This window comes from Mytilus galloprovincialis, chromosome 6, assembly GCF_965363235.1.
Source record: "Mytilus galloprovincialis chromosome 6, xbMytGall1.hap1.1, whole genome shotgun sequence".
Lineage (NCBI taxonomy): Eukaryota > Metazoa > Mollusca > Bivalvia > Mytilida > Mytilidae > Mytilus > Mytilus galloprovincialis.
The window spans coordinates 34,636,319-34,663,339 of record NC_134843.1 but is presented as its reverse complement, the minus strand read 5'-3'; the positions used below and the strand labels follow the sequence as shown (position 1 = coordinate 34,663,339).

The following is a 27,021-nucleotide window of genomic DNA, read 5'->3' as shown; positions in this document are numbered from 1 at the left end:
AAACTTATAGTTTATATCTATTAATATAGAAGAGATGACTGTGGAAATGTCCTCAGCTCTGAAGGTAGATTGACTTACTTCTGTTTCCTTATGTGCTTTTCTCATGAAATTCTGTGGGATTTTTCTAAGGAACTACAACTCAAAGCTTCTTAAAATTTGTTATCAGTCTTCGTGTGAACATGCCATACGAAGTATGTAATGCTTTTCCAGATTCTCAATTTCCTGTTTTCCAAAGTTTTATATACATGTATACATTTACTAACAAATAATAATCTGCATCTGGATTTATTTATTATTTTGGATACCAATTTGAATTGAAAATGATATTTCCTTTGAGAAACATAGGATTGATAATACAGTGTAGGTCAATTATCCTAAAAACAAACACTTTGAGACAAAATAGAAAACAATTTTTAATCATTCACACTTCAACTAACACAATTTTTGCATGCAGATTTCACATCAAAATATTTATACTGGTACCCTGATTCTAATGTTTTTTGAGGCTTAACATTTTGTCCCTCTAATATGACTTTAGCACGGTCACTACCAAAAACAATGTTCATAACAAATCCAGGTGTTGGAAAAATGGCGGGCCTACATAATGCACCTGCAAATGCTTTTGTAAAGTCTGCATTTGTTGCTGATTCAGCTGTTCCATTTAATATGCCACGAACGTTATCATTATTTATTGCATGCATGAAAATTCCAGCTAAATCTGAAACATGTATCCATGGCAACCATTGGTCACCACGTAAACCAATGGTTCCACCAAGACCTAAATAAAATGGGAAATACAACTGCTGGATCATTCCACCATCTCTTCCGAGTACCACTCCTGTTATATAAAAAATAAATATACTTGAATCTTTTTTCTATATATACTTGCATATGGAGCATTTCTACTAATTTTTGTGCTGCCTTTTATTTGATAGCATTGTCTTACTGTATTTGATGTTCACATTGACTTACAAAATATAAAAAATATACCTAGGAAATTACCAATATATGAACAAGGAACTTTCCCTTTCTTTTGACCAGTTTGACAACTAGCCTTTGACTATAGATAATTTTGTCTTAACTATCTTAATTAAGTTGGACTGTTCTTGATATGAACTATATAAACATTGATGTTTTGTTTTTGTTGAAGGAAAATTCTTCCTGCAAAAATACCTTAGACCTTTCAAGGTTATATTCTTGTCAAAATACCTATGATCTTTCAAGATTAATATAACTAACAAAGCAGATCACCATTAAGTTAGCTTTTTAACTTTATGATCTTGGACAAACAATTCAGTTCTCTCATTCTTTCAAGCTTTTTCTAATATGCCAGGAGGATTTTGAAAATAAACAACTTGGCCTTGATTATCACCAAAATAAATGGTTTGTTCTGTGGTAGTTTGAAAATAAATTACCTGACTTGCAATGTATTGAAAATAAATAACTCAGCAGGAATCGAAAGTATGAGATGGCACCAGATTCTTCATAAATTCATCTTTTTTCCCCAAAACATCGAAGAATCTTCCCAATTTTTTTAATAATAAAAGTATAAATATTATTTAAATATACCTGAAATGTCTGAAAATTGGTTTCATTCAACTTGAGGTATATTGTCTCAGGAAACCTTACCTCGCTTTTATTTTAGCAGGGCCATAACTACATTGAGACAAATGCCTCATGTAGGAAATTTCAAAATCAAATGCTTATCTCCATATCAAATTGTGTTCACAGTGAGTGCCTTGCAAGAAGCAAGTTCTGTTTTCCCTCAGACATAGCCCTGATTTTTCGTGATCAATGTTTCTTATTTATTTGTCTTTTGTTTATTGATTGCACTTCTGTATTCTGTTCCTGTTGCATTCCTTTTGTAATCTAGTAATTTTGTTATGAACTTGATCATGAGTTTAAAAAAAACCAGCAGCCACAGACTTAACTGTGTGAATTCCATTTTTGCTTTATCATGCACATTGGTCTATTGATGTTGTCCCTAGAAACTTAAGTCTTACACTGAATTTATAAATTTTGCTTTGAGATCAAAATATTGTCAAAAAATTATTAAAACAAAACTTGCATTTTCAGATTATAAAAGGGTCTTTTGAACACCAAGAAAGCCTGATTTTGCATTATTTGTTCTATATAGCTTCTTAGGCCTTCAGTGGCTCCAAAACCCTACAAAAAAAATGTTGCCTCGCTCCGCTCGGCAAAATATGATTGATAATACTTTTAAAAGAGGTAAGTTACAACCAATGCATGTATATGCAGTTGAGAATATAAAAAGATTCATTTCTGCAGAGGATGATGATTAGTTTTGATTAAATGGTACATAATAACTTGACTTAACATGTATTATTTATAATAAACAAATCATTTAATAATTATATGTTTTCGAATATCATAAATATAGTTGTGAAAATGAATAACCAGTCCCTTGCTTTAATGAAAATGAAAAATCTTGCTTCAATAGTGCAGAAAATGAATAATTTGTCCTCTTAGTTGGCGAAAATAAATAACCGATCAAAAACAAATCCTCCTGCCCCCCCCCCCCCCCCCCCCCAGAATATCAAATGGTCGTCCCCTTACTGTGATCTTAACTTTAACCTATAACTTTAAAAAACACGTGAATTTTGTTTAAAAATTCTTGCAATGATAAAACCTATTCCAAGACTGAATTGTACTCCCTTATAATTATCAAACTATAACATGTCTGTAGTTGCACACTTCTGATTCTGAAACTGGTTCTCAATTAGGATCTACAACTGTTTCATCTGAGCTATCAACATATTTTACACTTAAGGTGGTTCAGGTGTCTTCCTCCATCTTGAATTTTGAAGATAACATTGGTCTAGATCTTTGATGAAATGTTCAAATTTTAATTAAGACGCCCAAACCACCTTATTTCAATCATAAATGTTATGAGATTTGAGTAAATTTAATAGAACTGAGAATGGAAAAGGGGAATGTGTCACCAATGGGTCTGTACATTCCCAATCACTTTAAGTTATCAAAGACAAAGTATAAATTACCTGATCTAACAGTAACTTGTCTACAGCTATGAGATTCTGGTAATTTGGCTGCCTGTTCCCAATCTACTACTAACTGTGACAGGAAATCATATGGTTCTACATCACTGTCCTCTGTGTATTGTAACGTGGGGTTTGGTTTGTATATTGCTGTAAATCAAACAAACATAATGAAATTAAACTGTGTTCTTTGATATTGATAAACTTTGGAGAGTGGAGGTTTATTTCAGAATCATCCAGTCCTACCATGTGGTTTGTAAGTACAACTCCGCCAGATTGATACTGATGAAACTTTACACAATTGTAGAACATCAACTGAGAATATGCAGAAAGGAACATATACCTGTCAAACATTTTTAAACTAAAATAATCAAATTTGAGGGGCAGGGAAATCCTTTTGTAAGCCAACTCACAGTTCTAGTTTTCATTTTTCATGTCAATTTATCTTTGTATTTTGAAGAAATGTGTGCCACATATAGAGCAGGATCTGCTTACCCTTATCTGGGATCAATTCCAGTTTCTGGGTGGGGGGGAGGGGGGGGGTCATGTTTATTTTTGACTTATGAGTTTGAATTTTCCTTTGGTATCTTCACACCTCTTAAATTAACATTATAAAATTTACATGATACAATTTAAGACTGGTGTCCCTATCACTTGTATTTATTTGTCATGACTTCAATCAAATCTAATTTTAAGTTTTCAGTTACATGAAAAAAGGCAGTGTGGTAACCTCTTAATGTTGTTTTTCTTTAACTAGAATTAATGGGTTGGTGTCGGATCAACTTTCACACAGGGTCTCTTAAACTTTTGCAAAATAAAGATATAAAAAAATCAGTTGTATGTACAGAACACTGAATATACCTACCAACACCAGAAATTGTAGCAAATACTTTCGGAGGGATCTTAGATGATACTATTGCATTAGCTAAGGTTTTTGTTGTTTCTACTCTGCTACTGACCACTTCATCTTTAAATGCTTGATTCCACCTGCAAAAAATACATGCAAAAGTCTCAATGAAATAGATTTAGTCAATGTACAATAATAACCAAGTGCAAAATACTTAGTGGGGTAGTTCCACTTAAATTCTATCTTTATGTTTTAAGAGAATACTTGTCCAGTCTTATTACATAATATGAAAGTATTGTTTTCGTCATTTATGATACATGTGATATTTAAAAGTTGTGTTTCAACTTTCTATTGTAGCCAAAAAAATGTCAATGCACAAAAAAAGTGACATTATTCAGCAACTCACAGGGCTCACACTACTTCAGAATTATAGGGAGAAGTGACTTCTCTTTTTGAAACTGATAGGGAGAAGTGGTGAGATTTGAAAGAGAAGTGCTCATTCGCGCAGTCCGCTACAATGTTTGGATTTTACAATAGTATAAAGGGCCATATGTAAATAATGTTCTTTTTATATTGTTCAATTCATATCTGAGTAAAAAAAATACAATTAAAGTAACATTTGAAATTAAAAGTTGTTTAAGTTTTACTAAGGTTCTTGTGAGAAACTTATTCCAACTAAATATCTAGCACTAAAAAAAAAAAATATTTTAAAAAATGTAAAGAAATTATAATATATCATTTATATTACAATTTAATTAAAAATTATCTTGTGTATGAAATTCAGTGTTTCTCATAAAAAAATATAAAAGTTATTAAGCTGGGCCATAATATATTGAAATTAGTATAATAGTCTCAGAGTTAAGCAACTGTAATCAATAGTTTGAAACAATCCATAAAAAATATAGGGAATTATATACACCAATTAATTAGATGTAACCAAAAGTCTCTTAATGTGTGTGGAATGCGTAATTTTTCCCTTTGGGATCAATATTCTTCTGTCAGCTGTTCCGTCCGTGCGTCCGTAGTAATTATTGTAAAAGTACGGATTTCGGTCATAGCTGGTCCGGTTCAGATCCGTAGTTTAGAAATCGGTCAATGGCGGACGAATGCAAGAAAATTTACAAAAATAAACGATGTTTGACAAGTTATTTGAAAAGGAACATGACGTTTTTAATGCAATAAATGGATTAAACATTTACTGGAGGCAACTTTTATCACGGTTAAATGAAGTAACAAACTTATTTTGCCGCTGAAATTTAGGTTTATGTACGTTTTTGAGTAACAACCACCGGAACTTCCGAAAATGCATGAAGTGATAAAAAGTTGTATTTTTATCAAATAACCTGCTACACACTGCGAAGACAATGCTTCAACCTCTTTTCTAAAGATAATGAATCGTTTATGTCTGAATTTCTTTAATTATCAATAAAAAATTGATGTTTCATCAACTTGGTAAAAATTGAAAATGTCCGATGACGGAAGCGACTGAAAGCGAGTATCGTCAAGAACAAGGCGACTTGATTTCGCTTTTGGGGGTCGGGGAAAGCGAAGTGACGGTCAGGAAGGCGACTTCTTCGCCCAAGTCGCCTGGTAGCGTGAGCCCTGCTTGAACTCACCCTCCTCTTTAAAATTTGTATACTTTATTGAAGTTGGAAACATCATTTTATCCTTCTTTGAAATGACATTAAAAAGGTGATTATATAGAGGAATCAGTTTGGAGAATTGTGTTAAAGTGAGGGAAATATTTATATATAACAGAATAAAATAAATGATTGAGCTTTCAACATCTGAAAAACTTGATACATTACTATCTCTTAATGTAGATTCACTATATACTGCCAACTTGAAATGTGCAATAGCAAAACTAGTGATGTAGCCAATGAAATTTTTCCGATAGTGTGTGTGGTTCAAGCTTTTTGAAATTTTCATATTTTTGTCAAAGGGTGACCGGTCAAAGTAAATATTTTTTCAAAATTTTATGAAAATTAAAAGAGCCAAATCAATTTTAGTCAAGGAGTTTGATACCACCTTAAGCATTGTTTAGGCAATTGTACAAGGTATGAGATCTTACCTTTTAAGAGGATTAAGTATATTAGCTCCAGCTAAATTCACTACAGCTGTAACATCATCTGGTATTCCATTTTTATTTATATCTTTCTAAAAAAATACAATATTAAATATGGACCATAATTTGCTATTGGGCTCCGTTTCCTATAACTATAGAAAAGTGATAAAATTTGAATTACTGTAAGAAAAGTTGTAACTACATCTAAAGATGCCATTATTTTTATTAACATATCCAGGTGTAATGATAAGTCGTTATCCTAAGGCTATTTTTTTTTTATTTTTTTTGTACACTTAGCTTTCATTTTTTATTACCATGCATTATCAAGCTTGGTAACTCATAATTATTTGTCAGTAACTAAATGTACGATGCTGTCCCATACTGAACCTTCTGACCTTGTTTGTTTACATTTAAATTTCAATGGCGTCAAAATCACGTGATGTCAATTCGTTCTACCCAATCAAAACGAGCAGCTATATCCTCCACTAAAAGTCCCAACCTCAAACGCACGAGAACAGCAAAAAACTCATTGTCAATAGAAAGACTTCTAACACGTCCCCGATTACCAATGTGGCCTGTTGTAGAAGTTTGTTTCCCTCTCCAGTATGTAAGTCTCTCTGCTTTTGGTCTTAAGTATTCTAATAAAGCATTGAATGTTGCAATATTAGGAAGTCCTGTATAAAATTGAACATTTTCATCATTTGTCAGCAAGGTCTCCATACAAAATTTGTGCTTCGACAGTTCATTTTTGAGTGTTTCTTTCTCCTTGTGAACAGTCTGTAGTTTTGAGGATAGTTCCGATATCAATTTCTGTTGTTGTCTACATTTGATTTGCAGCAAGCTTGAAGTTGTTGTCACCTGAGTAGCTTTCTGAACTGTTGTTATGGCATCCACAGTTTGCTGTACATGTACATGGTTTGTTTGTTGAAATTTATTTTCACATCTTGGTTGACATTGAACCCCTGTTTCTGTTACTTTAGTTGCATTCGGATGAACCCAAAATTTATGGTAGGCATGGTCTGATGTATATGTGTGCACATTTTGTCCTGGAATAATTAACGTTGCTGTATACAGAGAAGGGTCAGTGCTTTCTACTTCCACTTCATGTTGCACGTCATTAATATCAATAGGATACGATATTTGTCCAGTTCTAGTCAGTTTCTTCTTCTTACGCTGTGTCCCATGTTCAACGGCCCGGTCAAACTCAATAGCCCTTTTGCTTGCCTGTGTCTTTCTTTTTGGCGTTTCCGCGTTTGAACTTGCCAAAGGTAAATTCATTGTAGGAACATAGTCAATATTAGTTGGATCTGCATTTTTTCTACCTAGAACGAAGTGATGTCCACAAATTTTAGTATTATCTGTAACTACGAATTTATATTTTCCTGTAAGGGCACGGCCAGTAGCATGAATCCACGAGTTTCTTCTAGACAACGGAGCCTTTGGAAATTGATGAAATGCGTAGCCCTTAGGTAAATCTGACCGTCTGTTGCTGCACCCGACAACACAACAGTAGTCTCTTCCACCCATGTCAAAATATGTTCATTTATGTATTAAACTATCTTAAATTTGCCGAGTTATAACATGACCTAGTTGTTTTGATCAATAATAGCGTCCAGGTAAAGGTAAACAGTGATGCACGTGACTGATCGTAATCAGTAGGTCAAGCATGTAGCCCCCAGTAAACGAAATAACGGACAAGTATCGTGAAATCTCGTAGTCAACTAATTAGGTCACGCCTGCGCAATCAAATGTGAAACTGGTGTATTGCTCTACTGTCAATTAGGGGATTTTCCAGTCTACGGCAGTTACGTTATTTTTTTGTGGGATATTGCTTCAAAATAGTTTGCAATAATTTTGGGTTTTATTCAACAGGAAAACTCTTTTTTTGCCATCCCTTTTGACATCAATGGAATTCTGTATGAATATTTATCTACAGTCATGATGGTCAGAATATCGATCTTTTTATAATGAGCAAAAAGAAAATTCTATGAAAAATAAATGTAAATTATTTTTCATTACCCTACTCCATATTCCTGTACAAAATTATGGCATGGGCATCGTTTTTTCAATTAGTTTTCCTTTCATTTTGGTTTGGCTTTTTTCGGCGGGAAAATCGCGAAAGACGTAAGGAGCATGTCATTTTAAAATTCCTAAAAATACGATTTGCTTGACCTGTATTGCCTGCCACAAGATTGATGACGCTGAATGGAATGTACACAAAGCAATGGAGGCCGGAAGTAGGATTTTGTGAAGTTCTAGAATGTTTTTAGACATTCGGAAGTCGGGATTGAAACGGGCATTAGAAATTTGGCATTTTTTAGCAATAATTGAGAACAGCAATGAAAATTTACCTTCAGAAATGTTTTTTTATTCAAAAGTGCAGAAAAAACGTATTCTACATTGTTTTTCTACGCCGGAAGTAGCGTAGTGACGTCAATGCGGAGTTGCCCCGTGTGTTAAGTTCAAACACAAATACCTAACGAACTGACAAGATGAACGATTTTAGACTACGGTAGGATACAAGTGTATGCTACTCTTCCCTAGAAAAAAAATTGAAATATACGAATTTCAAAGATTCTACAACCGTATTTTTGTGTCGTTTCTCGCGTTACTTTTTGCTTCCGAAGAGCATAACGCTGACTGATTTATAGATAATCGTCACCGGCAAATTCGTAACGTTTGCTTTCAAATAACAAAGAACATCGACCAATAAGAATAGTGAGAAGAAAATGCCGAGAACTATAAGTATTTATGTAGCAGATGTAAGAACAGTGGCATGATTTTTGTGTCCGATTTCGTAACGCAAATTTTAGATGATGTAATCTGCTTTGTTGTAATAGAATTCTTAAAAACAATATGCAAATATGAACTCTCGCGAGATGTTCAAACAGGTAAATCAGAGATGATTTACATTCTTGTTTTGATCTTCGTAATAATTAAGTAAGAAAATGACGTTATCGTTATGCGTTACATTTCACACGAAACAGAAGTCCAGTTATTTATTAAAATTGTTTTTGTCCTTAAGTTCTAATCATTTCCGGTCATACGTGAAACATGTGACTAACATGTGATCACGCCCTTACAGCCGGACATACGATATACTAGTTCTAAACATTGTTTTTGTTTCCAACGGGATGTTAGCAAACATAATCTGTAGACTTGTTTCGACTTGTTTAAAAAAGGAAAATACAATTTTCAAAGAGATTGCGCCGGGGGTCTATTATTATTCCTATGTGCATAATGTTACATACGATCTTGTGTGAAAATAAATGCCCAATGACTTGACAAAATCGATTTCAAATTTGACCGACGTTTAAACACACTACGTTTCCCAATAACGATGTAAAGAGTCCTTGGAAAATTCAATCGAAATTACGTCTCTTATCATGTTGCCGATGTTCGTTGGATTGATTTTGCTTCAGCAGTAAATATTACTGGATATTTTAGGTGAATAAAGATAATTAAATGAAAAATGCATGTTAATATACCGTTACACTAGGAATGTACAAAGTTGGTAACTTTGTCACAATTTTTAATTATTTTTTTTTATTCATGTTCTGCAAACACTTTTCAGAAACTCAATAAACTTGTCAAAGGAAAAGTAAACTTTTACCAGGCATGACTTGAAAGGAAGTACTTTATTGATTTTAGCCCACTAAAGTAGGTTAAAATGTGGAAACCATGTAGATGGTGTACAGGTCACAAATATCACATGGTGCCTATTTTAAAGATTTTAATTCAAAGTTAAAAGTTTTTTTCTTTACTGGATTTAAAGAAGTTTACATTGCCAATGATTTGGAATAAATTTTATATAACTGGAATTTCAAAACCAAATATAAATATATTTTTTTGGCCAAAACATCAAGATACAACGATTATGGTATCCTGTATCAATGAAGAAAATATGGAAAATTCTGAATAAATTGTACTAATTGTTTTCAAAACAAGCACATATTTAGGAGTTTTATAATACTGTTAAATTTAAGATGGATTTTAAGAAAAAGTATACTGTTCAGATTATTTTAAGCAGATTTTGCAATAAAATAAAACTAAAAAAATGCTTTCGGTTTCTTATGGTTTCCTGTCACGTTTAAAAAAAACTTTAATATAACATTGAAAATAGATTTTGAATATTAACATGAAGCAAGTAACACTAGTAGTGGTGTTTATTTATGCCTTTTGAATTATATTGTGCAAAATAAAGAAAATAAAGATTGGTTTCCTGTTTGGTTTCCTGTCACTTAAACGGTGAATCAAAATGTATTAATTTTTTCTCGAAAAACTCAATTGTTCCATTCATACTATTCTAACACCAACACAACCCACAAAATAAAAGTTAAAATTTTAGAACTTATAAAAAAGGATACAAAAAGAAACCAAAGGCCGAATACCAAATTATGGTCCATATTCAGATACCAGGTAAGTCAATGAAAATTGGTATCCCTGGATTATTAACAAATACACATTAGTTAAAACAAAGTACCAGTATATATAGTGCTTCTGTTAACATGTGTAAAATGTGCATGTACCATTAGAAGATCAGTCATAAAGTGTTGTATAGCTTCATGTTGAAATTTACGGTTACTCATGGTTGCATGTACACATGTAGTTTAAAAAAGATTACTTTGTCATGTTTATGGTTTGTGTTTTGCTCATTGCACAATGGCCATGGAGGATAGATAGAATCAGGCAAATATATATGTACAGTTATTAATTAAAATTTGGAACCTTTCATTGAAATTCTTAAGATTATATATACGTTTAACCACAACTTATAAAGCTCATTCTTTACCCAAGTAATAGTATCTGGTCCTGTCTTTCTGGACACTTTTGTTACTTTATAACCCTTCTCTTGTAAAGCTTTAGTTAAATGACGGCCCACAAAACCAGTACCTCCACCTAAAATAGACATATAAATTAAATGTTAATTGTTTTTTACAAACTTGTTAACCATGTTAACAGATGTTGAATTATATCAACATAAATTTTGTTCAAACTAAATTACGGCAGTTAAATCTTTGTCGTGTCAATGACCTTGTTTTTAAAAATCGTTAAAACATTGAAAAGTGGACAATTTCGCAAATTATTTGTTTTAAATTAGGCCATTAAGTTATCTTTATTGAATTGTCTCATATTTTTCAAATGGTTTTCCTACTACAACTGGATATTTGTAGATATATTTTTTGGTCAATGATTCAATTAAGAAGTGTCAATACCTCAGTATAATGGGGGTCTCATTGGGGGGTTCCGATCCCGGATCCCGCTTACTGTTTTGTCAGATTCCAGTTTCCCGCTTACACTATGTATGTAAGCAATTTTCAATTCTTTTCTCATTTCCCGCTTTCACGACACAATAATTTGACTTTCACGTGTCACGCTTACAAAAAATCGGCAATCCCGCGTCAGGCTTAGACTCCAATGAGACCCATTATAATGACAAAGTTCAGGTGAGATTAAGACCCCTATACATTGTGTAAATGGCAAATCCCAAACACACTGCTTGATGATGTGCCTGACAATGGCAGAACATACAGATAAGGTAGCAAGTTACATGTGACATCTATTATTGGTATCTGTGTAGGATTTCGACCAAAAACAAAGGGGCCTGGAATGATGTGATTTTGATCAACACCATTGTGCAATATTGGTTATATATAAAGTTGAATTCTTTGATAAGTTGTTTTAACATCATGCCAGCTAAAAAATTAGACTTCGTTGTTTCAGATAGTGTAGATGAGGGTACTAACAATGTGTTACACTCCTGACGAAAAACAATAAAAATTCTTGCCAAATGACGTGACCAGTAATATTTGATGATAAAATGTACACTTTCTTTTATTCTAAATAAAACAATCAACTGATTTTGATGAATCACATTAAATTTTATCCAGAAATGACGGTAACAATAATTACTTGGACATGTTATAGATCTCTGACGAATCATGTTAAGGATATTTTGATGAATTATGGTAAAATTTTAATCAATTGGAAGCTAGCCGAAAATGACCATTCCACGCCTGACGATAAATTAAAGGGCATTTCATATTCTCATAGATGTCTCTTATGCAACATATAATTTATAATTGTATAAATAAACCAATTTTTCAAGACGTTTCGTCTTTGGTTTATTTATTTATACAATTATAAAATGTATGTTCCCTATTGCAATTTTAAAAACAAGGATATAATTTATATATAAACAGCTAAAATATCTTGTCCTCTATATTTTTTTATAAAAGTCATTTGGTTGTTTTTGTTGTTCTTTTGATGTATCATTGATACATATTAACCATCTCCCTTATTCTCAACAATAATGCATCACCTATTAAAGCCCTCATTCTATGTGAATCAATGTATACGCTGACAACTGCTTCAGTCGTTTAGCCGGTGACAGTCAAAACAAAATGTTGCGTAATCACAACTTTATAGACAATCGGAAATTATAGTTTCGCATGTATAAATTTGTTGATTAAAACTTTTAAACTCTTAACATGAAAGATTTTCATAACCGCTGTGAAAATTTAACAATGTAATTTGTTTTTTTGTTGAGGGAGTGATTTTCTACGAAACAGTGGCGATTCATGCAACAGGTGCGCTCGATTTCTTAAGATTTTTATTCTATTATTTTTGGGGAAAACTTTTTCAAACAAAGGGTATCTTCTTTACTTATTTATATTTTATTCGTCCATTTATTGAATTAATACAAACAAAAATCTCTATTTTGGTATGTTTTATGAAAGAAACGATTACAATGCCGCCATAATACACAAAATTTCAAGTCGAGTGTGACACAATATTTGACAGATCGCCACACAATAATGATTTGTTATCTTTTCTAAAACACAAATAAACCACAATGCCTGTGATACTTCTAGAACGGATACCGCTGCCTAGTCTTCGTACATACACTAGTCTCTCTGTTGTATTGTTGTCATGTGCTGTGTTTTATGCCTATCAATGTGTTCTTGCTTTCCAAACAAACCCACATAATTCTGATCTAAACGGAGCCGGAATCGAACATAATGTTAACATCGGTAATTCAAAAGAAATCAGTGACATATTGAATGATCCAGATGTAGTAAAGGAACCATTACCAAGTGAATTTGACATACAGCTGCCATATGAGAGTTTTTGGTGGAATGTAGTCTATGTTCTAACTTCAGAAATATGGTGCATTTGGGTAAGTACACTTTGGATCCCTGTCTGTTAACATAGATTCATGGTCGTCATGATTGAGGTTTCACTTTGAAATCCTGTCTGTTCACCCAGATTCATGTTCGTCCTGGTTCAGGTTTCACTTTGAATCCCTGTCAGTTCACCATGATTCATGTTCGTCCTGATTCATGTTTGGATTTGGGTAGGTTCACTTTGAATCCCTGTCTGTTCACCCTGATTCATGTTTTGTCCTGATTCACATTTGCCCTGATTCATATTTGTCTTCATTCATGTTTACCTTGATTCATGTTTGCCTGAGTACCTGTTCACCCAGGATCTATTGTTCCTGATTATCATTTGAACAGAGTTTGATACAGTTTGTTAAAAAAATCGCTGGTTATTAAGTTATTTGTATTGCTGCAACCAAATAATTATTTTCCCTTGATTTGCATAGTAGAATACAATGTATTTATATGCATATATTAACATAGCACAGAAAAAATAAAAACTTAGCAACATAAACCTCAACCAAAAACCAGTGAGATCTCTGCAGGTTCTCCAAAAGGGTAAATAAACAGATCCTGCTCCATATAAGGCACCTGTTGTGGTGCATTTTTAAGTACAGACTCAGTGATAAGTAACCAATTTAATTCTCTTTCCATTTGTTACATATAAAAAAATGATAGTCAATGAGACAACTAAGAGGACACAGATATATATATACTCTTTATATGTCACTCACTGTATAGTCTTCAACAATGATCAAAATATTTACGATAACTTAAACTCTAAAAGATTTTAAGACATATGGCATGATGATTTTTTTAATTTCTTATATATACTGTATAAGTATTCTAACTTTTGATTAACTGTGTACATGCATGAATGTGTTTAGGTTCTGATATTTGGATTTATTTTAACATTTCTTATAAGTCATTGTAAGTGATACATATTTATTTTTCAGACTGTTGTTAACACAGCATATTGCTGTCTTATTCTGCTTGCCAAGTTGATTCAAAAAGCTGTATTTGGAGAGTTAAGAGTTGTAGAAAAGCAGGTAATGTTTACATATTGTTTTGTGTATTTTGACTGATAAGGATTACATAATTAAAATTTCTTATAATAATTAAAGTAAGTCTATTTAAATAGTTGCAAACAAGCAGAAGGATCTGTTATTGTCTGTCTTGTGAATACATAAATGTTGAAGAATTACATGCTTAAATCATGTTTACCATGTTTACATTGTCTTGTACTTTGTACGTCTAGGTTCATGCTTTAATCAAATTAATGAATTGTATACATGTATGTTATTTATCATAGAAAATTATTTCCTTTGATTTTCACATTCAAAGTTTTATGTGAAAATCAAAGAAAAAAAGTCCAAATCATGATAATGATTTTAAAGATAAACATGAAAAAATGATTCAACATACAATGTATATTTAAGTACATAATTTTATTATCAGTGTAAACATGGTAAAGGACTGTCGAAGTATTTCTAAAGAACAATGAGAGTGTTTCTTAAGGTGGTGCCTAACACTACAGGGAGATAACTCTGTAAAATCAGCTAAACCTTTTAATTACGTTGTGTTGTAAAAGGAATATTAAGCTTCTCAATGATCAAAATTGGTGTTTGTCAAATTGCTATATAACCAGTGTAATTTTTCTGACAAAACGGTTGGTTCAAAAATTTTTATATTTCTATATTTTTGTTAAAGTGTCAAAGTAAATACTTTGACAAAATTTTATGAAAATTAAACAAGCCCAATTAATTTTAGTGAAAGTGTTGGGTACCACCTTAAACATACATGTAGAGAATAATATAAGCATCAAGGTTTAGTGATTTACAGTACCTGGATAAAAGTATTTCGTCACCTGCATTTTTTGTCTATATATTTCATATAAATACACATTTTTTCTAAAAAAAATTTGAGCGCATTTATGGTTGGATTTTTATCAACAAGGCCTTAAAAGACGTAGAAGTAATTAGTATGTTTATATATTTGGAAATAGTTTTGTCTTCAGGTGTTTTTTTTTTCTTCTCTTGAGTTGATGTGAACACATACAGTAAATTGTTGAATATATAGCGAATTTCTGAACAGAAAATAATATTTGTGTTTATCTTATGAAAAAATGTAAACGTTCCAACCAAAAAAATATAACCAAATAATCAAATAAACCTGGGACAATTTTGCTTCTATTGGTACCGAAATGCCTAAAATCAAACCAAAATTGACCCCTAAATATTTTTTGAAAAAATGTAGTTTTATATACAATTTATAGCAAAAAATCTTGAGTGACGAAAACTTATGGCCACACTCTGTTCTTTGCAGCGCTGTCTTAGATCTTCTTTAATTGAAACTTTTTCTAAGATTTAAAAAAAAATTTGGAGGTCTAAAGTGACACTAAACTATGAAGTTTCTGTTTTTTAAGTAAAAGAATGGGCAAAGAATTAATGATTATTGTTTCTTTCTTATAGCATCTGAAGGATAAGTTCTGGAACTTTTTGTTTTATAAGTTCATTTTCATCTTTGGAGTGATGAACGTCCAGACAATGGAAGAAGTCTTTGTATGGGTTGCTTGGTTCAGCTTCCTCGGATTTTTCCATCTCTTGACTCAACTGTCTAAAGATAGGTTTGAATATGTAAGTTTTATTAGTCACAGCTGTCTAAAGATAGTTTTGAATATTTAAGTTTCATTAGTAAAGAGACTAACACTTGAAATATCAAGCTTATTCTTGTCATACACATATTACTAAAACATGTGTAAACAAACTTATTTTCATGAGGGATTGATTTAAAAACACGAAAAAGACCAAAATGATCATTTGAAGGCCACCACTGTTGTGTTCTTATGAAAAATTTCAATAAAAAAATTGTAATAAAAAATGCATGCAATAATTTCTGAATTTACAGTATATATTATACAATTTCAGTTGTCATTTTCTCCAACCACACCAAGATTGATGCACATGAAGCTGCTGAGTTTATTAGGATTTATACTATTTAGTTGTATGGTATTGTTATGTGCATGTACCTACATTGGATTACACGCTGGAATCACAATCTTTGCTTTTATGGCTGCAGAGGTATAGTATGAAAGACTAAATAAGTAATGGTTTAGATGCCAATGTGAAAAAGAGGCAAGATAATCCTTTGTTTGTTTGTTATTTGTTGATAAAAACCAAAACAGCTTGAGTGGTTTTAAATGTTTGATCATCATTTTGAATTATGCAGAATTTAATAAAGTAGAAAAAACAAGTGAAGGGATTTATAGTTGCTAATTATAACAAAATGAGATAGGCTTCATAGCTATAGTTTCCAAACCTGATGATAGATATAAGAAGAAGATGTGGTATGAGTGCCAATGAGACAACTCTCCATCCAAGTCACAATTTGTAAAAAGTTAACATTAAATGTCAAAGTATGGTCTTTAATAGTTATCAAAAGTACCAGGATTATAACACAGAGCATTTCTATTAAGGGCCCAAAAAATGACTTGTGTAAAACCATTTAAACCGGAAAATCAACGGTCTAATCTATATAAAAAACGAGAAACACTTATGAACCACATCAACAAACAACAACCACTGAAGAACAGGTTCCTCACTTCAGAAAGATGCAAACAAATGCAGTCAAAATTAACACAACTTAAGGATGTACTTAGGTGAGGTTTTGGAATTCATGTCAAATGTTGAGACTCCTCGGTGTTTTTCCATACAATACAGGGTAAAATATTTTGCCCCAAAACACCCATTAATTTTTTCATATAAGACTTAATAGCTCATGAAAGGTCATTTTCCAAAATTTAAGAAGCTTCTTGATTTTCTTTCTTTTGTTTTGAGACCCAAATAATACCAATGCAAATGTAAGGTAAAAGTCTGAGTCAGCCTTTTTCTGATATATGTTAAATCTTAAATATTTCGAAAAAGGAGGTCCATGACCTATCAATATTTTTAGCTTATTTTTATCCCTAAAGAATGCTCTACAAGCTTATAGTATCAATTTTAAATTCTTGATTTATTAATTTTCACCTAACCTCACCTAAGTACATCTTTAAGTGTTTGAATATGTTTGATCATCATTTTGAGTTGAATATACATGTAGATAAAGTAGGAGAAAACAAGTGAAGTTGATATATGAGACTAGCTTGAAAGCTATGTTTCCCAAACCTCATGACTCCTTTTGCATGTTTTGAGAGAACAAAAACTTAGTACATTGTTGCACATTTCTTCATATTTTACCATGCATCTTTCAAAGCAATTTTTGAAATGAAATGTATACTCAGATACTTTGAACAAACTACAATTATAGACAAAATAAGATATTTCTAATTCAAGAGAATGACTTCCACAGTTGCTAATATACTGCAATGTTTAACTTTAAGTTTCCACTTCAAAATGATTGCAATCTTTATCCTATAGTCATGATGGTGCTCTCAAGCACTTTGATTTCATATGCCATGTAAATTCAATATATCTTTTTCTATTTTAGTGCCTTATCCTAGCAATTAGATGTCTGCATGTCTTAGGAAGGTAATAATTATAACATTTACAGTTTCTTTAACCATCTCTTAATTTGATACTGTGAATTTATTATTATCTGTGGAATACCGATTTTCGTTGAATTAGTTGATAGACTTGAGTGCAAATTTTCCTATTGGCTTGAAGTAGTCTTTGACAAGACAATAAAATCAAGTATCTGCCAAAAAAAATGTTTTGCTATCAATGAAAAATGATAACTATGAAAATAAGGGAATCCACAATATTAGCACTTAGCTTTTTACAATTTTTAGTAATATGAGGTAAGCAGAGGCATGTCTACAGACTGTTATGGATGGCAAATTACAATGATTTACAAATAATTATAAATATCATTGTAGAATATAGCATTTGGTCATCTGTAGCTGCTACTTGGCATACTTGCATATCACAATAAAAAACTACCAAATTAAAATATTTTAACATATTCTTCTGTATAATTTTATTTTCCTCAGTAGTCGATTGTTTTTGCCAATTATACATTAATTACAATCTAGAATAAATAGCACATGTTCTCATGAAATTCAGATGGAAAATAGTAACACAAAATTATACTTTTAAAAGTCATATGCATGCATAAATTCTAAGTTGAAGTCTGAAATATGACAATTCCTATTGAGACTAAGAATACAAACAACTATTTGAATGGAAGTACATACATGTGATTCTTCAGGCGGGAGTTAAAATCTCCCGCTTTTCAGCCCCTTTTCTGTCCCTCCTGTTAAAATTTGAAATCTTCCGCTTTTTGAAAATGTCAATCTCGAACAATTTAGATATGGACAGGGGACAATTCAGAGAAACTCGAAATTGATATGGGAAAAGTCCGAGAAAAAAGAAAGTCACCATCTCCTGTTATTGAATTAGTGTCAAAAGGTAAATAGGAAATTAGCCTCCAGTAATCAATGAAGATGTTAAGGATTAGACTGTATATACAACAATAAAAGTACATTTTCATGATACATATGTATTCAAATTACACATTTAAGAATAAGCTTAAAAAGACTTTGCATAATTTCTCTACAGACACTTTCATACATGAGAAAACCCTAATATGAGATATTTTTCTTTCTAATTTTAGATATGTGATTCACCTGTATGAAATGAATGTTGATGGAGTATGGGAAAACAGATCTATATATATTTATTACACTGAATTAATATTTGAGCTTTCAGCCATATCAATAGACTTTGGTCATCATCTTCACATGCTTGTAAGTTTTACTACTTTAATGCTCCAATTTAGATGGAAGAAATGTTAAGTATCAGTATTGAAATTACTAAGTGATCTGATTTTGATTATAGAAATAAAAAAAATAACAAGATCTTTACCTTAAGGTGGTACCCAACACCTTGACTAATATTAATTTGGTTGTTTAATTTTCATAAAATTTTGACAAAATCTTTACTGTGACCCTTTGGCAAAAATATAAAAAATTCAAAAAATCAGAAAAATTTTGTTGGTTATATAGCAGTTTGACGAACACTAATTTTGATCATTGAGAAGCAGAATATTTCCTTAACAAAACAACAATTTTTACAGAGTTATCTCCCTGAAGTGTTAGGTACCACCTTAAAAGGGAACATGTGGTTTCATGTGGAACAAAGTTAAAGAAAGTTTATTTACAATATGTGTATACTTTGATATACAGTGTATTATGTGCTATTTGTATGAAATTCAAACACAAGCTATTTTATTTTCAGTTATGGGGTAACATTTTCCTGAGTATGGCTAGTTTAGTTATCTGTATGCAGTTAAGATTTCTGTTTTATGAATTTAAAAGAAGATTGAATCGTCATCAGAATTACAGAAGAGTTGTAAAGAATATTGAAGCTAGGTAAGTAGAAAACAATGGTAAAAAATGGCAATTGGGTTTGGTTGATAGGAACACAGTGTTCTAATATCTAAATTTTATGTCAATACTTATATTTCGTACCGTTTGTTTTTTTACTATAAAAAGTATAGATATTTATATATATATCCATCTTAAAAAGCAAGACAGATCTTTCAAGATTTTTGATATTTTGAATTTGTTTAGTTTGATCTGAACATCTAAAAAGAGACATGAAAGACACCAAAGGGATATTCAAACTCACAAGTCGAAAATAAACTGACAATTCTGTGACAAAAAATAAAAAACAGACCAAACACGAACTATATAAAAAACTGAAGACTTACAAACACAAACCCCTCCTAAAATCAGGGGTGCATGTTGAAATTATTACAATTTTAGGGAAAGCCACATACAAATAATTGTATTAGATATCAGAATCTGAGTTATTAGTATTACAATACTTAAGGAGTCACGTTATTTCGCCTTAATAAAACCTGACAATAATTTCTGTATTTACTGTATTATTCTCTATAAAGATTTAAGTAATGAGTAAATGCTAGTTCTGTATTTTTTTACTATTAGAATTTGAACCATATCATGAAAAGAAAGAAGCTTTGTTGAAAGTTATCTTGTTTAGTAAAATTTTCAATGTGTGCTTATATAATATGATACTTTATCTAAAAAGGTTTCCAATGGCAACAGAAGAAGAAATCAAAGACCATAATGACAACTGTGCTGTTTGTTGGGAGAGAATGGAATCATCCAGAAAATTACCCTGTGGCCATCTCTTTCACAAGTAAGTTTGGGAATATAGGTTTCCATCATATCACCTTTCACATTGGAGCCTATCATTGAATGGGATTAGACAGAAATGATTAGAAGTAAGTATAAGAAACTACTTTTATACTAGTAGGTCAACACTGAGGTCAGTTTGAACCACACACAACTCTAATCTGAATTGACTAGGATTGTTTGTTTTCCTAATGAAGGTCATTGTTTCTGTCCGGCCACTCTGACTTCCTCCACAAATAAAAACTGACCAATATGAAATAGCAAAAAAGTGTTGAAAGTGGCATTAAAGTGATTAAACACCAACCATTCAATCTGTCTATAAGAAATTTAAATGAAGATTTCATGGTATATGAATGTATAACCATGAAATCTTTTAACACCTGTGTGAGGTAAAGTAACCTATTGTCACCATCTGTCATAAATACACAGAGAACCCTTGTAGCAGAAAACTGAGGGGTATGTAGGTAATCTGTTGAAAGGCAAAATTTATGCACTATGACAACATACCCTTTAAAATATTCAAATCTTGCTATAACAATTAACAATAATTTGGAAGTCTGAAATTTACATAAATACCATTGATCTACAATATTCATGTATTTTAATTGGTTGGACCTTCATGTGTGATAATGAACAAAATTCTAACACTTTTGAATTGAGTTGAAGGCTCAACACAGCACCATGCAACACAGGTACAGACACTGCAATGGTCTTTTTACTGAGAAAATAGGATAACGAGTTACAATCTTAAAGCTGTATCGTAGTGGACCACTGCAAGTTATAAAAAAATAGTTTTTTAACTTTCCAACTTTGTTTTTTGTTTTCAGTGCTTGTTTGTTGTCATGGTTAGAGCAGGACACATCATGTCCCACATGTAGGATGTCACTAAGTGAAGGACCCCAAGGTGATCCAAATGGAAATGTTCCAGATGAAACAGGGGATGCCAGACCTAACGTGCCACACCCACCTCATCCCCCTGCAAATCCCCAGACTACCAACCATTTCTTCCACTTTGATGGTGAGTGTTTAACATCAACCAAATCCTCATGCTACCAACTGTTTACTAACATCTAAATGATTACTTCCACAGCCAACCATTTAATCCACTCTGATGATGATTAAGGAAGTTTGCTACTTAGTTACAAAATAAATAGCTTTCCATAACACTAGTATATATTGATAGGGGATTAATTGAGGAATAAAAAAAGCAAAACAAATATAGGGGTCAATGTGCTTGTTTTCAAGATATTAATCTTTGGAATTTTGGTGGGAAAATGTTCTCTCTTGATTTTTCATAGCTTTATCATTGACAAGTTAAAGTTATCAAAAACTATTAAAACATAAATAAGATTTTATAAGACTTTTACAAATGGCTTATGATTATACATGTAAAAAATTTATAAAAAGAAAAAATGGGGGTCAATAGCCAAAATTTATAAAGGCATTGAAATGGATAAAACTAGAGGATTCCAAAATTCTGACAAAAATTCCAAAACATGACAAGCAAACATCCTTAATCCACTCTGATGATGATAAAGCCAAAAAAAAATATATAGATTGTTTCCAACCTCTCAGCCAAAGTAAATTATTGTGCATACCCTAACACATTTATGAGAATTCTTGGTGAAACAATGTTAGTTCAAAACTGTTTCATATGTAACTTAATAAAGATATGTGAAAGAAAACAAATGATCTATTCCACTAACCCATCCTATTTATTTCGGGTCAAGTTTATATTTTTTTTGCCTCAAAAGTACCACCAATCACAACCAGAAAACATTTGAATTACTCATCATTAATGGGCATTATGTTTTCTGGTCTGTGCTTCAGGTTAAAGTTTTTGATCAAGGTAGTTTTTGATGAAGTTGAAATCCAATCCACTTGAAACTTAGTACACATGTTCCCTATGATATGATCTTTCTAATTTTAATGCCAAATTAGAGATTTCCCCCCATTTTCACGGTCCACTGAACATAGAAAATGATAGTGTGGTTGGGGCATCCATGTACTTGGGACACATTCTTGTTCCATTTAAATCCAGCATATTTTGCTATTGTACATTACATATATGTAGTTGAATGATGAATTAGATTTCTTTTGATTATTTTCAGGCTCCCGCTATGTGAGTTGGTTACCCAGCTTTTCTGTAGAAGTAACACATACACAGTTATTACCCCATGGTGGAGCTAGACTACCAGCCTTACAGACTTCACAGCTAGATAACATGGTAAAATATACCAATTGAAGTCACATTATTGTGTTTTCAAGAGAATTTATTAAAGGTGCATGTAAACTTTAGATAAACCACAGCTTAACATAAATGAGGGGGGGGCAAGGGGTTTAACTGTTATGCTGTTATGGGGCAATTTAATTTTTTGTTATCTGTTATTTTGAAAATATGTTTGCTGTTAGCTGTTATTGTCTTATTCTTTGTTAGCTGTTATTGGGCTATTAGTTTTTTTGTTATCTGTTATTGTGATAATGTATTTGCTGTTAACTGTTATTGAAAATTGGAATGTTAGCATTTTTTTTTTGACAGTCAATATTCGGTATTACTAATATGTTTGTCCCGTATTCAGAGAAGGATTCCATTAACATTTACCCATCACAGAAGTGAGGACCAAGACAATTCAAGTATATCTTATGATTATCCTTTGTAATAAATTCCATTTTTTTATGAATGTGTATTTAGAACTATCTTAATTTTTTGTATGAGAATAATGTTTCTTGTTTCCCGTACGAACATATCAAATTAAACAATTCTTAATATGACAAAAAGGAAAACATATGGCCAGGAATATCTGACAAGGATCTCAATTAAGGACTAGGTCCTAACATGGAAGTATTATATTGACAGGAACTACAACGATTAATTAGCATTTATTTATAACCCGGGTAGCCCTGTAGAAAAGATATGGAAACTATCTAATTAGTACGCTGTCGTTAATTTCTTTTGTGACTATCTGCGATGCCGCGGTCATAAATTGACCAGAGATATTCTTATCAATCACGTGGTTTTTATCGAGACAGCTTAACAATATTACCGGTCGTAAAACACCTTACTTATTTCAATCGCGTCGGTAGACCTTTATTCGTGAACAAATTATTTAAACAAATCGACTGATGCATAAAAAATGAAAATCGGTCCAGAATTAATTATTCTACAACGATTTGAAATAGTGAGTGACATTATTTCATAAGTTTGTGGGTAAAGTTTAAATCGCGATTAAGGTGTGTTCCGGTTACCGCCGGTTAACAATAAATATATTCAATAAATATTAAAACTGTGAAGTTTAGAGTAATATATATGGTTAAGTTACTGGATAATCCTGGAAAGTAGAAATTTCTAGTTTACAATACGAAAATTAATCGAGCAAGTACCAATCAATAAAATACAGCAGAGGAAAACAGAGATCTAACTACGTTATATAGCTATTTATATAATACATTTCTGTCCCCTAAAATATGTTATCACTATCCAACCAAACGAAACAGTCCAAATGATACTGGTAAATATTATTGAACAGTCGCACAAGAATTTTTAACGTGTCACTATACAAATCCTTGAGTCACAGTACTAAAAAAAATTCAACATATCGGGGTTCAGCTGAACATTGGTTTATACTAATCAATGATCTTACCCTGGATTTAGAGCGAAGCTTAATAATTCCTACATTTATCTAAAATCTCTTTGATCTTTTGATTTTATCAGAACGATAATTTACAATCGTCTTAAATATGCAGGAAATGTGTGCCACTCAGTGGAGAAAACATATAACAGTCATTCCCAAAAAATGGGTACAATTACAAAATTTCAGTGTCGCCGGCAAATAACCACAAAATGCAAGCTTAACATATGTCACAGATAATCTTTTTCGTGTTCTAAGTGATTAATATGTATACTAAAATAAAATTATATTCTTTTGTGATGTATATCGTAAATATATTTGTGTGATTTTCTATTCAATATATGGAAATCACACGAATTCCGAATGTCGCCAAGAAAAACTCCAAATATCGGTGTGAATTAAAATACTTTATTTCATCTAAATCATGATTAGATTTGCTTTTTTTATTTGACACTATATTGATTTTTATCCACAAAAATATTTTAGAATCAAAAGTTATAATATACACTTTGATTTACCCATTAAACCAATGTCGCCGATAAACGTATAACCTACCGTAACGTATCTTTAGGTACAGTCAAAACATATTTATATGATTGGAAATCATGCCCAAAGTGACTTTAAGCAAAGTTGATACATCAAATTTTAAAATCCTGCCTTTAACTTTTATTGCAATGAAACGAAAAATAAAAAAAAATCTTCTCTTTCTCTTTTTTTCGATTGTCGCATATAAGAATCCAACCTACGTAACGCGTATTTTGGAACGCACTAACCAAGAACAAATCAAAATGATGATTATTTCATTGAAAGCACCCATAAAGCTTCTCAATAATCAGTTTTGAGAAAGCAACTCAACAATATTGTTACATATTTCCATGTATAATGTAAATAAAACTAACCTCCGTTTAAATAACCTCCGTGACGCAGTTATTTACAGTTAAGTTGTCAGACCTTTTTTTATCAGTATCAGCGGCTGCCGACACTGCCGAAAGTCATTTTTGTAGCAGACATCATTTATTATAACATGTATAAAGAAAACAGACAAACAAAATACAGATTTTGAGAAAAAAAATGTTGTTTTGAGAAAGGTAGGTTAACTTGTTTTTTCCCTACTATGTGAGCAACATTATAACGTTTAATAAACATTATATCAGCCATTTTCTTAGATTTAAAATAGTCTACAACACAACTTGTGTAATTACGACGACAATCATAACTTTAACAGCGGTTTATGGCAAACATTTTCAAGATTATTTAGGACTAATCAATGTAACGGAGGTTATGCAAATAAAAAAAATCTAAAGATGCATGTAAACACGATCATACCAATTGAAATTCTTGTACATTGTTATAGATACCAAATCAGTTCATAAATTATCACTAATAAAAATCAAAAGGTGATGTCAATCATAGACGACATCATTGATTTACGTTACGGAGGATAGAAATTTAAGGAAAAAGTTTTTTTTTCTCTAACATGACTTTACTCTTTTTAGATAACGATTTACTAAGAAAATGTTTAATTCTGTTGTCTTGTTTGTCTTTTAATTCCAATATTTACATTCATTTACATGTTTGCTGTCGGTAAGAACTGGAATTGTCCGTTATGCAGGTTTTAAATGTCGTTACAGAGGATAGAAATTTTCGAAATGGAACTATTTTGACTCCAAAACTTCATAGTTGAGTATAATACATACACTATGGTGTGAAGGAAGATGACATTATCTGTATAGAGCTAATAAAATAAAGTTGAACAGTATTCGGTTTAGGTAAAACATATTTTTGAGTGAAAGTTCATGAATCGTTACGGAGATTTTGACAAGAACAAGTTCATTTGACTAAAAGAAACATATAACTTGATAGAAAACAGTTTTTATACGACCGCAAATTTTGAAAAAATTTTCGTCGTATATTGCTATCACGTTGGCGTCGTCGTCGTCGTCCGAATACTTTTAGTTTTCGCACTCTAACTTTAGTAAAAGTGAAAAGAAATCTATGAAATTTTAACACAAGGTTTATGACCATAAAAGGAAGGTTGGTATTGATTTTGGGAGTTTTGGTCTCAACATTTTAGGAATTAGGGGCCAAAAAGGGCCCAAATAAGCATTTTCTTGGTTTTCGCACCATAACTTTAGTTTAAGTGAATAGAAATCTATGAAATTTTGACACAAGGTTTATGACCACAAAAGAAAGGTTGGGATTGATTTTGGGAGTTTTGGTTTCAACAGTTTAGGAATAAGGGGCCAATAAAGGGCCCAAATAAGCATTTTTCTTGGTTTTCGCACAATAACTTTAGTTTAAGTAAATAGAAATCGATGAAATTTAAACACAATGTTTATGACCACAAAAGGAAGGTTGGTATTCATTTTGGGAGTTTAGGACCCAACAGTTTAGGAATTAGGGGCCAAAAAGGGACCCAAACAAGCATTTTTCTTGGTTTTCGCACCATAACGTTAGTATAAGTAAATAGAAATCTATGAAATTTAAACACAAGGTTTATGACCATAAAAGGAAGGTTGGTATTGATTTTGGGAGTTTTGGTCCCAACAGTTTAGGAAAAAGGGGCCCAAAGGGTCCAAAATTAAACTTTGTTTGATTTCATCAAAATTGAATAATTGGGGTTCTTTGATATGCCGAATCTAACTGTATATGTAGATTCTCAACTTTTGGTCTCGTTTTCAAATTGGTCTACATTAAGGTCCAAAGGGTCCAAAATTAAACTTAGTTTGATTTTGACAAAAAATGAATCGGTTGGGTTCTTTGATATGTTGAATCTAAAAATGTACTTAGATTCTTGATTATTGGCCCAGTTTTCAAGTTGGTCCAAATCGGGGTCCAAAATTAAACTTTGTTTGATTTCATCAAAAATTGAATCCTTGGGGTTCTTTGATATGCCAAATCTAACTGTGTATGTAGATTCTTCATTTTTGGTCCTGTTTTCAAATTGGTCTACATTAAAGTCCAAAGGGTCCAAAATTAAACTAAGTTTGATTTTAACAAAAATTGAATTCTTGGGCCTCTTTGATATGCTGAATCTAAACATGTACTTAGATTTTTGATTATGGGCCCAGTTTTCAAGTTGGTCCAAATCAGGATCCAAAATTATTATATTAAGTATTGTGCAATAGCAAGTCTTTTCAATTG

General features: G+C 31.7%; 2 protein-coding genes across 3 annotated transcripts in view; one reads left to right on the top strand and one right to left on the bottom strand.

Moving 5' to 3' along the window:
• Window positions 1-400: 400 nt before the first annotated feature.
• LOC143079454 (epimerase family protein SDR39U1-like) lies at window positions 401-12,534 on the bottom strand. The gene is made up of 6 exons (XM_076254798.1): window positions 12,252-12,534; window positions 10,722-10,828; window positions 5,936-6,021; window positions 3,883-4,004; window positions 3,021-3,167; window positions 401-838 (listed from the first exon to the last, which is right to left on the bottom strand). Exons 1-6 carry the CDS (start codon window positions 12,265-12,267, stop codon window positions 429-431), a joined length of 888 nt encoding a protein of 295 aa, XP_076110913.1. The 5' UTR covers window positions 12,268-12,534; the 3' UTR covers window positions 401-428.
• Window positions 12,535-12,702: 168 nt separating this feature from the next.
• LOC143079453 (E3 ubiquitin-protein ligase AMFR-like) overlaps window positions 12,703-27,021 on the top strand; it is a 29,723-nt gene continuing 15,404 nt past the window's right edge. For both annotated transcript variants that reach the window (XM_076254797.1, XM_076254796.1), the window contains exons 1-10: window positions 12,703-13,109; window positions 14,049-14,141; window positions 15,564-15,728; window positions 16,020-16,172; window positions 17,578-17,618; window positions 18,703-18,835; window positions 19,326-19,459; window positions 20,142-20,252; window positions 21,076-21,266; window positions 22,360-22,475. In XM_076254797.1, the coding sequence (XP_076110912.1) occupies window positions 12,786-13,109; window positions 14,049-14,141; window positions 15,564-15,728; window positions 16,020-16,172; window positions 17,578-17,618; window positions 18,703-18,835; window positions 19,326-19,459; window positions 20,142-20,252; window positions 21,076-21,266; window positions 22,360-22,475 (1,461 nt within the window). In that variant the 5' untranslated portion in view covers window positions 12,703-12,785. The remainder of the gene's footprint in view (window positions 13,110-14,048; window positions 14,142-15,563; window positions 15,729-16,019; window positions 16,173-17,577; window positions 17,619-18,702; window positions 18,836-19,325; window positions 19,460-20,141; window positions 20,253-21,075; window positions 21,267-22,359; window positions 22,476-27,021) is intronic.

What these genes read in the sequence shown, in the direction of transcription:
- LOC143079454 (XM_076254798.1), bottom strand. An exon ending in TGCTACAATTTCTGGTGTTG is followed by an intron (nt 3,168 to 3,882) that starts GTAGGTATATTC and finishes TTTGATTTACAG; the next exon opens with CAATATACAAACCAAACCCC. An exon ending in ACAAGTTACTGTTAGATCAG is followed by an intron (nt 839 to 3,020) that starts GTAATTTATACT and finishes TTTATATAACAG; the next exon opens with GAGTGGTACTCGGAAGAGAT.